This window comes from Emydura macquarii, unplaced genomic scaffold (genome assembly GCF_026122565.2).
Source record: "Emydura macquarii macquarii isolate MOO-44397 ecotype Brisbane River unplaced genomic scaffold, CSIRO-AGI_Emac_v2 contig_1876, whole genome shotgun sequence".
Lineage (NCBI taxonomy): Eukaryota > Metazoa > Chordata > Testudines > Chelidae > Emydura > Emydura macquarii.
In genome coordinates this window covers 1,277,985-1,291,517 of record NW_027132013.1, presented here as the reverse complement: position 1 = coordinate 1,291,517, position 13,533 = coordinate 1,277,985, and the positions used below count along the sequence as shown (strand labels likewise).

The window sequence follows — 13,533 nt, the reverse complement described above, 5'->3', positions numbered from 1 at the left end:
GTGCTGACTGACTTCAAATCTCATTCAGGCCTGTTATTTAAGGGTGCTCAACACCACACAAGAGGTACCCTGCCCCTTGTGGCCTATAGCCTCAAGGTGGAGAGTGGAGTGAGCTTATAACAGAGACAACATGTTGTTTTTGTTTTTCATACAAGGGTAGTGCATGAATTATTCCTTTTGAAAAACAAGGATAGCATTTGTTGACCATTCAGGTTTCTTCAGTGTACCGCAGTAGCAAAGTCTTCCCTGTGTGCTACAGATGATGCTGGAGTCAGGTTAAGAAACAAGTTAACAAAACTGAAGGGAACAAAAGGAAAAATCTTTTCAGTAGCAGGCCCAGATCTCTCAAACAACCTTCATGTAGGAGATCCGGTAGAATGTTACCCTGCTAACTTCAAATCATGCTGCAAAACTCATTTCTTCAATAATTTATATAAGCCTTGTGCAGTGCCTAAATACAGTGTTGAATAGGAGCTTTGGAAATGTGGATTGATAAATAAATTAATAGAACGTACTTATGTGGCACCACATATGCACATGGTGCTTTATGTATAAAAAGCCAAGATTCCTGTTCCAAAGACCATATAATTTAAATCAAATAAATATGATACATAGGGCAACAGTTTAGATACAGGAAAATGATGTGTTTACTATAGGAAGGCTTTGTGAAAGAAGTGGGTTTTAGAGTGAGAATAGCAATATGAAATCAAGTGAATTAAAATGTCAAAGGTTAGAGTATCAGTGTTCACTGAATGTATCAGCCTTTCGATATAACATTAATTGAGTAGTTCAATATATAGAGCAATGAAAGGAGATATAAACATGTCAGTGCTTTTCTATCAAATTCTGAGGTTGATATTTAAGGCTCGAATCCTGCATTGTGTCCACTAACTTGAAACTCTGTTGACTTCATTGGGACTTCATGCAGATGAAAGAGTCTGCCTTAGGTTGTGATTAGGTAAATATTTCATATGAAAGCCATAAATAGTGATACCAGCTTTGAAGAGGAAAATCCTGACAGGTGCAGAGTACTCACAGCTCATACCACAGGATAAAACCTGAGGTCCTTTCTTAGCTTTTACTCAGTCCTTACTTAGGTAAAACTCCCACTGATGTCAAGGATCAGCCCTAATGGGAGTTTTGACATACTCAATACTTCTCAGGATGTGGCCCATGTAGAAAACTCTGATATAGTAAAACTTCATATGTAATGAAGTAGAATGGAAGTCCAAGTTTGTTTAAATGCTGCATTGCAACAATTCTGGTTATATTGAACTTCCTTCTATAGTCAAGTTTTTCTGTTACAAAAAATGACATTGGGCAAATCCTGCTCCCATTGAAGTTAATGGAAAAGTTCCCGTCTGTACCCAACCACATTATCCCATTTGTACCCATGATGTATATCACGGGTGTCAAACTCGCTGATGGTGATGGGCCAAATTCTCATAAACTGCACTTCACAGGGGCCATGCAATACCCTCCGCCGAAAAATTCGGGCCATCTTCCCCTTTTCAGCGGCGCGGCATCAGCCCTTTTCGGCAGCGGGATTTCACGGGGGACCATGTTGCCGGACTGAGTGCATTGCTGCTCTAAGGGATTTCTCTGCGTCTGGCATCGACGCTTTAGGACATTCCACGGACTCTTAAACCAGCAATGCCGTAGGCAGAGGAATCTCTTTAAGTGCCAATGCCCTCACTTTGGGCGGCAGCATGTCTCAAAAAAACTGGCCGGACGCAGGCCAGATCAAAAAGGTTCGTGGGCCAGATGTGACCCACGGGCCGTATGTTTGACACCACTGATATATATAATTTTATATATATAAATTTCTGTTCCAGATTAATTCTGTGTTAAAGTGCTTAGAGCCTTTGATAGGCATCTTTTAAATTATTTAAATTGAAGTAAATGAATAACATTAATATGCATTTTTATATTTAAATATAAACATATCTAAATTGCAGTTATGCACTAGGACCCCTGTTCCAGCAAAGCACTTAAACATATACTTAACTTTAAGCACATGCCATTCTTGAATAGGGATTATTTCATGAGTGCTTCCTATTTCCTATGTGCTTTTTTGGATGGGCTCGTTAGCATGGTGATATGGTGTGGCGGAAGTCTGTAATCTAATATATCTTCTTTAATCTTTTCAGTGGAGAGAATTGAGGCTTAAAATGTATTTTTGTGCTGTAACTGTTCACTGTTGGTCACTGGCAAGAAGTAAAGCAAGTAATATTCAGTATTGCTGTATGGGCTACTTCCCACCTAGTGACAATATCACTTCTCATTAGGGTGATGGCTTCATTATTCTCACAGAGGAAAAGGTTAATAAATATATATTCTTCTGCTTCAGAAGTGGTGTGATCTGGTTATTTCTATTAATATTTTCAATTAATATTTGATCTTGAAATAACAAGCAAGAAGCCATTCTTGCTGATTACTTTCTGCTGTTTTAGGAAATGAACACATAAATGTTAAATGTTACTGCATTTGCAAGGCTTCAAGTACTATCCAAGGCCAATATTTTATTTATAGATTAACCTTAGTATTCTGAACAAGCCACTATGTCTTCTATCTGCTTTGCAGAATCCATTCTACCACAATTTAACTGGGAATAAAACCTGTACACACCCCTAATCCATATTTTCTTTCTAAGACAGCAACCCTGATTACAAATTTCTTTTTAAACTAGAGAGGTTCTTCCAGATCAGGTAGGAGGCAGAGCCATCTACCCTTTTTGATTTATGGTGAGATACTTGGACTTCTCCAGGAAAGCTCTGGGTTCTTTTTAAGTTAAGTAAGGGACGAGATCATCAGGACATTCAGCACCTTAGAACTCTCATTAAAGCTAGAGGGTGTTGTTGGAGCTTAGTGCCTTGAAAAGTCAGGCCCTGAGCAAGAGCCTCAAGATGTGACTCTAAGGAGCAAACCCAATCCCCAGCACTGATTGTATGTGTTTTATCTAAGTGCTGGGGAGATACACAGGAAAGGGGCTAAGATTCCTCTCCACAAAGATGTGAAATGACAACAGGCCTGTCTGTGTAGAGGGTTCTTCAGCCTAGAATGCCCTATATGTATGGAGAAATGACATGGGATTCAACAGTGGTGGATCATTTAACCCTTTCACTTCTCCAGCCTACCACTGACCATCTCCTAAAACCCCATGTGTGCTGTTGCAGAGGGACTTCTGCAGGGTGCCTTATATGTGATTCCTAAATCCTGTCCCCTCTCCCTCTGTTATGCACAGGAGGTCTTCCTTACCTTTTGGGTTAGGAACAAGATTGACTCCTAACCGAGCAGCAATGAGAATTCATTGTGAAATGTCCTTTAAATATGCTTTGATCTCTTAGGCTAGTTTGGCTAAATGAATCAATAAGAATCAATTTCTAGATGGCATGCGATTTTTGCATATGTTTTATCAAAGCCAATGCCTGGTAAACTTTTTTCTTGGAGAAGGGGAGGGTTTTATAATCTTTCACATTTTGTCCAGCTTCACCTGAATTGTTCAGTTAGGGTGAATTGTTCAGTTAAAAATAAGATCATCAGTTATTCGTGGCCTCTTGGCAGAAAACTTGAGAATAATCTTGTTCAGTTTTAACTGGATGACTATAATCTATATTTACCAGCAATCTCTTCTTCTACAAAGGGTATCATTCAAGACGTGAAAGTCATCTTTATGCCCAATGGATATATAACACAGTGCCCTAATCTGAATCGCAGTAAGTAGCAATTTATTTACTTTGGTGGTTGTAGATTTACATATTTATGATTTCTATATTTTAAAGTCGATAATGCTTAGCTTTGTCCTGTATCATCTTTGTATATTTTCAGTATGGTCAGTCCAGGGAAGCAGAAACTATTTAAGCAATTGCCTCTATATTTAGGTAAGCAACGCATTAATGATGTTTAAACATTATATCAGTCTTCATTCATTTGTTTTTTTCCCCTCACTTCCTTTATTGAGCATGCCCAACCTGCAGTGATTTCTTAAGTCTGGTGCAAGGAATCATGGATTTACAAGAACTCTTGGCAAAAATGACTGCAAAAGTAAGTACCTGAACTGCATTACCAGTTTCTCATCCTGTTCTTCATTTCCCTCATGTTGACAGCAATATAAAAGCATTTTTCTCTTTTGCGTCTATGTTACGCTATCATATTAAAGCTTTATTCTTACTTCCAGTAGAGCTACCTGTAGTGGATTTACTAGATAGCTTCACTAGTGCCATTAAAGCCTCATCCAGCATCTATAATATTGTAGAGGACATTTACAAATGCCTATTAATTAAAAGAATGTGGAATAATACATATGCATTGTACTAAATGGTCTGATTTTTAAAGAAACCATAGCATATGTCCCTTCATGTGTCAGCAGATAAGTGCAGGTACAGAAAAGGGTAAAATCCACTATGATCTTACTGCTGAGGTTTCCCCAAACTGTCAGTATGTGTGCGTTTGCCCCCAGTGCAATGGGCAGTGGTGTCACCCACAAAACCTGAGCGTTCATTGAAATCTTCAGGAGGCTAGAAGGGACCTTCATACAGAGGTCTTCTCTCCTTGCCAATTCTGGAGCCCTCTGTGGCTCACCCGAATAGCCAGGCAGTTCTATTGGAACCACTGCATTTGCTCTCTTCAATACACTCTTTTAAGGGAAATTTCTAAAGTGTGAAGATACTAATGGAAGAATTAACACAGTTCCAGGCTACACTAATTATTCGCTGCTTTGTGGTGGTGAATGGGAAGATCTGCCTCTCCCTTAGCTCTGCTACAGCCCACCGCCAGCCTTCATTTTAGCCACCCTTCAACTGAGAGTGCTTGTGCAGTCTGGGGCTAGGTAGGGAATGGGAGTGATCTATGCTGAGGGGTGTGACCCAATGACTTCTTGATGTCCACTGGCAGAGGACATAGGTTGCAAGGATCACCAAAAGGGGCTATGTAAGGTCTTTATTGAAATGTGTCACACTGGCCATCGTAATCATTGTGAAATGTATGAGCAGATACTGTATAAGGAGTTATGTATGTATACTGAAAATTATGTTTTTAAGGCTTTGTAGTTAAAGGCAGATCACTCAAAGGTAGCGTGCATTAAGACAGACTTCTCTAGACAAAAGGTGGGGAGACACTTTTATCTCCCTGCTTGGCCATTGTGCATTGTGTTTCTTACATTGGAAGTCTATTTGCATATTGAGTCAAAGGCAAATAGCAACTGCTGCAGGAAAAAACAAAAGAAGCCTGGGTTATACTTTTAGGGGTGTAACTGGGAGTACAGTGGTACACCAGGAATCCTGTAGTCCGGGAAGACAAGCTGCCAGCATGCTTGATCTTATCTCCCCCTTCTCCCCCCCCCCCCCCCCCCCCCAAAAAAAAAAAAAAAAAAAAAAGAGGTTCTCAGCCATCCTAGTTGAAAAATGATGGGAAAAAGACTTGAGGTAAGCTATCCTGTGGGAGACAGGGAAGTGTCTTGTGAGTTAAGTTTAGGCTCTAGAAAGCATTTTATGATTTTGTTTGATATGTAAGCATTTGTTTCCAGTATTCTTTCTTACTATCATTCGAATCTCTGTTCTTTGACAATAAACCTATTTTTGTTTTCACTATAAATATATTTAAGTGCTGTGAATAGCAATCCTGATTTGAATCTAGTAAACTGGTGTGTATTATTCCTTTGTGAGTACTCTGTGTGGTTAATATTGGCAAAACAATCTGACCTATTATTAATTCTATCATCTAAACAGGAATTAGTTACCTCACCTGGTATGCTGCTTATTCACTAATTACTTTTTGATCTTTGTGTAACTACAGAATCACCTGTAGGTGCATTTAATTACATCATAGTTACTGAACATGATGTTCACAAGGTGTAATCTACACAGTAACCCTGTGTATGTAAAGACAGTAAACTCATGATATTTTTTTACCACGTGAATTGTACCTCCTCAATTGCCCTTAAGGATCTTTCCTTCCTAAAAACAAAGGCTTTATTTTTAAGCACATCTGCATTATACTGACACTCTGTTCACCCAACCGGCGTATTTTGGACAGGCTCACTCAGATAATAAGAAATGTTAAGCTTTTAGTTCCCTTTACTGCTGGAAATGTGAAACAGAGGTAATTATTTTGAGCCCTGCTGGTGGTATGAGCAGGTCCCAATTATGCGCTATATTGAGTGACTTGTTCTCTCTGCTGTTAATTATATTTTTGCTTGCTAATACATTTTTTAGGGCCAAGTTAACATGCTGTTGATACTCTGAAGATTACATGTTCCCATACAGCAGTGCTGGGATGACCTTTTCTTGCTTGTTCCTTTTCCCTTGGTAGTTTTGTTTTGCTCTCCTTAGTAATGCATTAACTAAGTGTTTCATTACATTAGCTGTACCAATACTGTTGTCCAGAAAAAACGCACATAGCAGTGTAAGAAGTTTTAATTGTGAGACAAAAGCAAATTCAAGATGGTGGGATTAATAAACAGACATTTTAATGGTGGTTTTTCACATCACAATCCCAGGGGGCATATTCAGACCCTGAGTGATATTTGTGCAGTTTTAGGTGTATACTAATGTGGTGTTAGTATATGTTTGGGCTAGGAGTGGGGCTGGAATCAGTGCACAGCTGCCCATGGAGATTACTTTTGCCAAGGCAAGAAATCAGAGGGCTACTTACTGAAATACATACACAATGACCCCTAACTCCCTCCCCCATTCCGCGAGCTGCATAAATTGTGCCCCATGTTTCCACATCTAGCTGTTGCTTTTAGGCTGTGGTATTACCAGAGGCTTGAATTTGTCTGTAGGTTTGCATTTGGTTACAATTTACTTACAGACTCAAAAAGACCAATGAATCGTTTTTGCAATGTAGGTATCTTAGAGAATTACAAATAAGTAAGGTGAATAGTAAGCTAAGTATCATTATGCATTCTTTCCCTCCACATTCCTCAAAGATTTGAAATCAGTTTGAACTAGTCAGTGTGTTGCCTTTAAAGAGTATAGCTTTTCTGAGTCTGAAGTTTCTTTTCATGGTGGGGAAGGGATTTGAACTTTTTCCATCACCAGAACCCTTGTACTCTCTGCTGTTTCATCTCTTTAATCTTGCAGCCCTAAATAGAAAAAGGTAATAGATCAGATAGTTAAAACATAATTAAAATATAAATTACCTTGGGACGAGAGGGACAGGTTTAACTTTCACCATGCCTAACTACTGTGCTAAATATGGAATTTTAGGTGGTGTTGATGACTCTTTAAATACAATGGGTCAGCTCCTCAGCTAGTGTTAATCAGTATATTTAAAAATGGAATGTAGTTCTTTTAATAAACTAGGGGGTCACTGTAGGAGATGAATTCTTCCATTGTAATCAGATGTGTTTCTTTTAGTGGCTGGAAATAGTTACTGGAAATTTCCAGCGCAAATCTTCTGATTAATTTTACTTTTTGCCAAATCTAAACTGGATAGCAAAAGGTTCAGTGCTTGGTCTGGTTGGCATAAATACTGAAAAGTTTCAGGGCAAAATTTGCTGTTGACTTAACTCCATTGGCTTGGTTGCACCACAGATTTATTTGGTCACAAATATTCATCTGAAGTACATGAACTTTTTGACTCCAAAAGTTCTCTGAAGCTTTCATGAGAACAAGAGTGACTTGGTAATATTTCTGGTACTTTGTGCATCTGGATGGCCCTGAAATAATAATATATCATAAGAACAGTCTTTTTCTTGGTATCTTAGTCCTTCATCTTCTGGCTTGGAAATGCTGATGGGAGAAATATTTCTGAATCTTCAAATAACTTTTTGGAATTGAGTTCATGCTAGAAATGAGTGACTCAGCGGTGGAGTGATGTTCCACACTCCCATTGGTTCATTCCTACTCCTCACCCATAGAATGTCAAAATTTCCTAGCCTGGGAATTTCTACTGAGGTTTCAAATCTTTGACAAAGCTGTGCAAATTTGGCAGCATTTGGAATGGCATTTCAGTTTGTAACACATTTAATTTTGACGATATCATTGTTTTGTTGCACTTGATGGTGATTTTTTTCAATTATTTTTAGAAGTTTGGAACATTTCTATTTGATTCCATACGGCAAATGCCAACTAAATAGTGTTTCAGAAAAGATGAAAAAAAACCAAAACCCATGTGTGCTGAGATTACATCCATTGACCTATTACTATCAGAAAGTTCATTGTTGCATGTCTTCATATCTGTAAAGACAAAACTGACATTTTCTGTGTAGTTGCAAAGATAAATGCAGGCCAAAGGTAATACTGCTCATACATATATTTAATTTACTAACAGATTCATTTTACATCCAGAGACATTCTTCAGAGTAAGAGGTAGATGGTGTGTTATCAATGAATTGATATAAATTGTGTGACAGTGAAAATGATAGAACACATAATTTTTAGTTGATTGGTGTTAGCATTTGCTTCTCTTCTTTATTGTTACAGGAATTAACACAAAAAAAGATCAAGTATTAAATGCCTTTTTCTGGCTTTTGTATAATCTCCTTTCTCTTTTTTTGTGTGCAGTTTATACAGTATCATTAGAAATAAAAATGATGAATTTTACTTTTTTGTGTTTTAAAAAAAAAAAGACTAAAGAAAGTTACAGGTAAATAAACTGCTAAAATGTATAGATTAAACACAATTTTAATTCAGTGAAAATATATTCCCTCTTTTAGATTGTAAATATAGAAATCCTTTTCAGGGTCACTGCTGAAAACTGGCAGGATTAGTAGTTCAGTAAGAGAGTGCTTTTTGTCTTCAAAGTGTGAAAAGCATTTTTGAAGTCACAAGATCACGCTGGCTTTGGGAGAGCTGATGGTCAATTCCAGGAATATCCCAGAATCATGATTTAAGGAAAATCAAAAGCTTTTACTCAGGGCCTTTTACTCTGGAGGATTGAAGACTGGAAAATAAGGAAGTTTCCCTAGTATCTTCTGCTTGTTTTTGTTCCTGAATCTGTTGCTGTTTGAGATTTACCTGGCAGAAAGTATAATGAAGATTGATGGGCAGGTTGGAATATTCCCATTAAAATGGATACTGGTGGAAGTCTTGAGAGCCTTTTGGAAAATTTATAAAATGCAGGTAGCTGCAATATAAAAATACTATAGTGATCTTTCCAAACAGTGCAAAAATGCTATTGTAAACTGTAGTATTTTGGACCATAATGTCAAGAGAGTCATCCCCATTCTTCTTCATGGGTGTGAGAAATGGGTGACATATTGAAACCATCTTAAGAGTCTGGAGTGATACCAATACTGCTGCCTTAGGAAGATTCTCCATGTCAGGTGGGCAGACCGTTGCACCAATGCCAGCATTCTCTCTGCAGCTAACATCACCACTTGTTGAGGTGAAGATTATGAAACATTAACTTCGCTGGGTTGGTCATTGTGTGCAGATGGCTGATGCTTGTCTTCTGAAGCAAGTCCTCTTTTCTCAAATTAGTCATGGTAAGAGGACCCATGGGGGACAGAAGAAATGCTCCAAGGACACACTGAAAGTATATCTTAAGAAGGGAAGCATTGACTCCATCAACTGGGAAGAGCTGGCTGGCAATAGACTGCAATGATGTTACGTCATACATCAAGCCTCAGCCCATTTTGAAGAGAATTGCCTCGCTTAAGGGGCTGAGAAATGGCAGAGGAGGAAGGAAAGTATACAGCATCCCAGCCAGAAGTTGTGCTCTCTCCACGCAACCACCTGTCACATGTAGAGCATGAATTAGACTTCTCAGTTTTCTTAAGTCTCAGCTGTGATTTTTCACTCCGCAGACTTCCTTGAATCGAGGAATAGCCAACAATGATTTTGGATCATCCTGTAAAATACTGGAGCATGCCACTTGTAAGAATGATCAGGGCTAGCCTTCATCTTACTTTGGGCTGGATTCTGATACCTCACATGGAATAACACCCAACTGCATGAGTGGTCCTATTGGCAATTGGGACAATTCATGCAGTAATGTGGTGCTTAATGTGAGTAAAAGCATCAGGCTTTGGCCCTTGGAGAAGTTCCCACCTGATCTGGGACTTGTGGATTTCTGAGAGATGGCCATTCTGGGGTTTGAACGATGTGGAAGTTAAGTCCTGCCAAGACGTTTGAAGAGTTAGTAAATGGGACTGATTAATTTGGATTCTTACTATGCATTGCAGAGAATCTTGCCTGTGGCAAACATGTATTGGGGGGATATTGTTCTCTGTCTTGAATTCCACCACAGGGTAGCTGGTCTCTGGACTCTGGTCTCTGGACCAGCTGGTAGCTGGACCAGCCACCACCCCTTTGTCAGAACAGATGGGTTCAACTGAGCCAGTAAAAAGTGTCAAGGATACATGTAGAGCTATAAGGGCCCTCTGAGGGCAAGAGGAGGAAGAGTGATTGGGGCAGGCTGTGGCTGGAGAGAGGAACCACAAAGGAGTGTAGCCAACTCTTATGGAGGGTCTCTAAAACAAAGGGCCTGGTCTCGGGGAAGTAGTCCTGAGACAGGTGTTCCAGAAAAGGAGCAGAGCTGGCTGAATGAAAACTGGCTGCAACAAGGGAGCTGGCTGGCATGGGGAAGCTGCAAGAGATCCCTGAGAAGGGAGATTGTGAAATCTTAGGACAAAGGGTAAACTGAGGAACTGATTTTTTTTTTTTTTAATGTTTGGACAAAAATCTACTTAAAGGAGACTGGGCATGGCAACAAGTACTCGGTAAGCTGGGGAGAAACCTTACCATGTCACATACGGTGCAGAATGGGGGCACTTTGTTGCAAGAGAAGAGTGAGGAGGATCTTTGGTGCACAGTGGAGTGAGGGAAAACGGAGGCAGGAAGCAGTTGGGTGACCACCATATTACAGATTCTTTGGAAATCTTCACTTTCATGAAGTATTCTTTGTTAGGTCATCCCAGTTTTTTCCAGTGTGAACACAATAATCTGTGTTGGGGAGGGTGGGAACATTGTGAGCAGAAGAAAAGTATAAATTACTCATAGTAATTTAAATCACTCAACTCAAATTACACAACTTGGAGAGATCACCTTCCCTCATTTTTGCCATTGCATGGACCACTTCCCTCCTGTTTGCTCTTACACGGACAGTCTCTCTTATTCACTATTACATAGCATTCCTCAGGGAAATATAGCGATTGCTTGCCTGGAAAAGTACTACTAGGAAAGGATTATTTTTAGCATTTGTTAATTCTTTTTAGCAACTGGCAATGAGAAGGTGGTGGTGGTATCGTATGACCCAGACCACTCTCTGCTGTCTACCAGCAAGTGCTCTGTGGCCACCAGTGTTTCATGAACCATAGTTTGGGAACATCTTTTATACGCACATTTGAATGCCGTCTTTTTCTTGCAAATTATATTTGCATTGTCAGGGGGTTCTTTCCACACCGTGTTAATGTTAAACAGTGTGGAGATGGGTTGAAAAGAAGGAATCAGAGCCTACCAGCATTCATGCTCTTAAATTATATATATGCAGGCAAAAGAGTAATTCAGAATATTACAAAGATTTTAGTGTTTGAGGTTTGAACTGAAAGTACTCAATTAATTAATAATCAATGAGGTCCCCAAGAAATACACTTTTAATATCCTATTGGGGTTCCTTAGATTAGAAGAGCCAATCATACAGTTAATCAACTGGGATACATTACCCTATCTCCATTGAAGTAAGTGGAGTTAGGCTGATTTACACCAGCTGAGGTTCTGGCTCAATGCATCCTATATTTAGTTTGTTTTTTCAACTGGTGTAATGAAATTTGATTCAGCTAAAAGTCAGTAAGTTGCTTCTTTCCTTCTTTGATTTGCTCCAACCATGTGTATGAATTACAGAAATTACATCAAGTAACTTTCACTTATAGCTAAATTATGCAGAAACGAGGCTTAGTCAATTGGAAAACTGTCATTGTGAGAAGACTTGTCAAGTAAATGGAGTGATCTATCGAGACAAAGACTCATGGATAGAAGATGATCACTGCAGGAATTGCACATGCAAGGTAAGAATCTTCTAATGGGTTTAAGGGGCAGGACACCTAATTATAGTCTGACTGGTTGTTGAATGCATAGTGCCAACTCTGAGATTTATTATCTTTTTTGTTTGCACCCCGTGGTAATGTGAACAATTGAGAGGGAGGTGTCAAAGAATTGCCATTTCTTATATGAATATTTAGTAAATAAAATCTGCTTTCCCTTGACAACTCTCTCATTAGTTCTAATTGTATCTTTAAGAAGCTTGCCATTTTGTGGGGGGAAATCGTAGTGCGGTCTGTGTTTGGTTCAAAATAGTTTCATGGGAGGTTTTTTTTGTTTTTGTTTTTAAAGCATTATCTTAATTTTATTCATAGGTGCTCAATTGCATCCTGCATGGTAACAACATGCAGATTCTGTTTTGAGTATTTATCATTTTGAAAACCAGTAGAACAGAAGAGAATTAGTATGTAAATCTTGTCTGGTTGAAATTATTTGATAGATATCTGAAAAGAGCTTTTGTTTGCCCAAGAAAATAGAAAACTGATTGTTAAAATCTTTAAGATGATTGGCAGAGCCTGCAAAAGGTGTTGTTTATGTTCTTGTAAAGAGTCTTATTTTTTGTCTAATCCACTTAAATAGCATGGGCAGCGGGATAAGATAAATGATGTATATCAAAATGGTAATGGGGGTGGCTTGGTTCACATTGGTAGCGGTCAGATAAGACTTGTTGATGCAGGATGGATCTGAAATCCTTAATGCTGTTTTCATTTTCTTTGTTTTTTTGGTACAGTATTCATGCTTTTGTACAAAATATAAACTAACACAAACACACAACTGAACTTAATTTTTCTAACCTTTGCTTAGAGCGGAGTAGTGGAGTGCCGAAGGATGTCCTGTCCCCCTCTGAACTGTTCTCCTGATGCCCTCCCAGTGCATATGGGAGGCCAGTGCTGCAAAGTATGCAGATGTAAGTACATTACATTGATATTTTCCTCCCACATTCTTTTTAACTGGAGTCACACTTGTCTTGAAAGTAGGAGCAGTTGATTTTTTTCATCCCTTGATTTTCACGGGTCCTGATAAATTAATGCAGGGAACATTAATCACAATGGCAGCTTTGGTTAAAAAATGAATAAATAACTTTTTTGAAAAATAAAAGAATCACCTAGGAGCTAAAATGCAGCACTGCATGTTTCCAAGACTATATTGCTGCATTCTGTTGATCTTAAAAAGGCTGTGCCCTTGTTTGTACCTATCCAAAGGACGAATGGTCTGGCTTCTGCTAGTAGCTGTTAAACTACTACTGCACACAATGAACATCATTCCAGGCTAGATCAGATCATGAATTTTCCTTTTTCTGCTGATGATACCATTTTAGTTTAAACAATAAAAAAAAAAACAACCTTCAGTTCTGAACAGGATTTCCAATAACCAAACTTACTACCCCTCTTTATGATAAGTACAGACCAACTGCTTTGCTCTAATTAACATTAACTGAGTTTATGTAATTAATTTCAGACCAAATGAATGGAAAAGAAGATAAGTAAATTCTGTAATTGGCCCAGTTGCTGCAATTCTCTTATCCGATCTACAAATGTGAAATTCCAGA

At 38.7% G+C, this 13,533-nt stretch overlaps 1 protein-coding gene across 6 annotated transcripts in view; it reads left to right on the top strand.

Annotated features, from left to right (window-relative positions):
* The window catches only part of NELL1 (neural EGFL like 1), a 394,533-nt gene that overhangs the window by 80,573 nt on the left and 300,427 nt on the right, over nt 1-13,533 (top strand). For all 6 annotated transcript variants that reach the window (XM_067558184.1, XM_067558183.1, XM_067558182.1 and 3 more), the window contains exons 6-9: nt 3,644-3,716; nt 3,962-4,044; nt 11,816-11,950; nt 12,789-12,891. In XM_067558184.1, the coding sequence (XP_067414285.1) occupies nt 3,644-3,716; nt 3,962-4,044; nt 11,816-11,950; nt 12,789-12,891 (394 nt within the window). The remainder of the gene's footprint in view (nt 1-3,643; nt 3,717-3,961; nt 4,045-11,815; nt 11,951-12,788; nt 12,892-13,533) is intronic.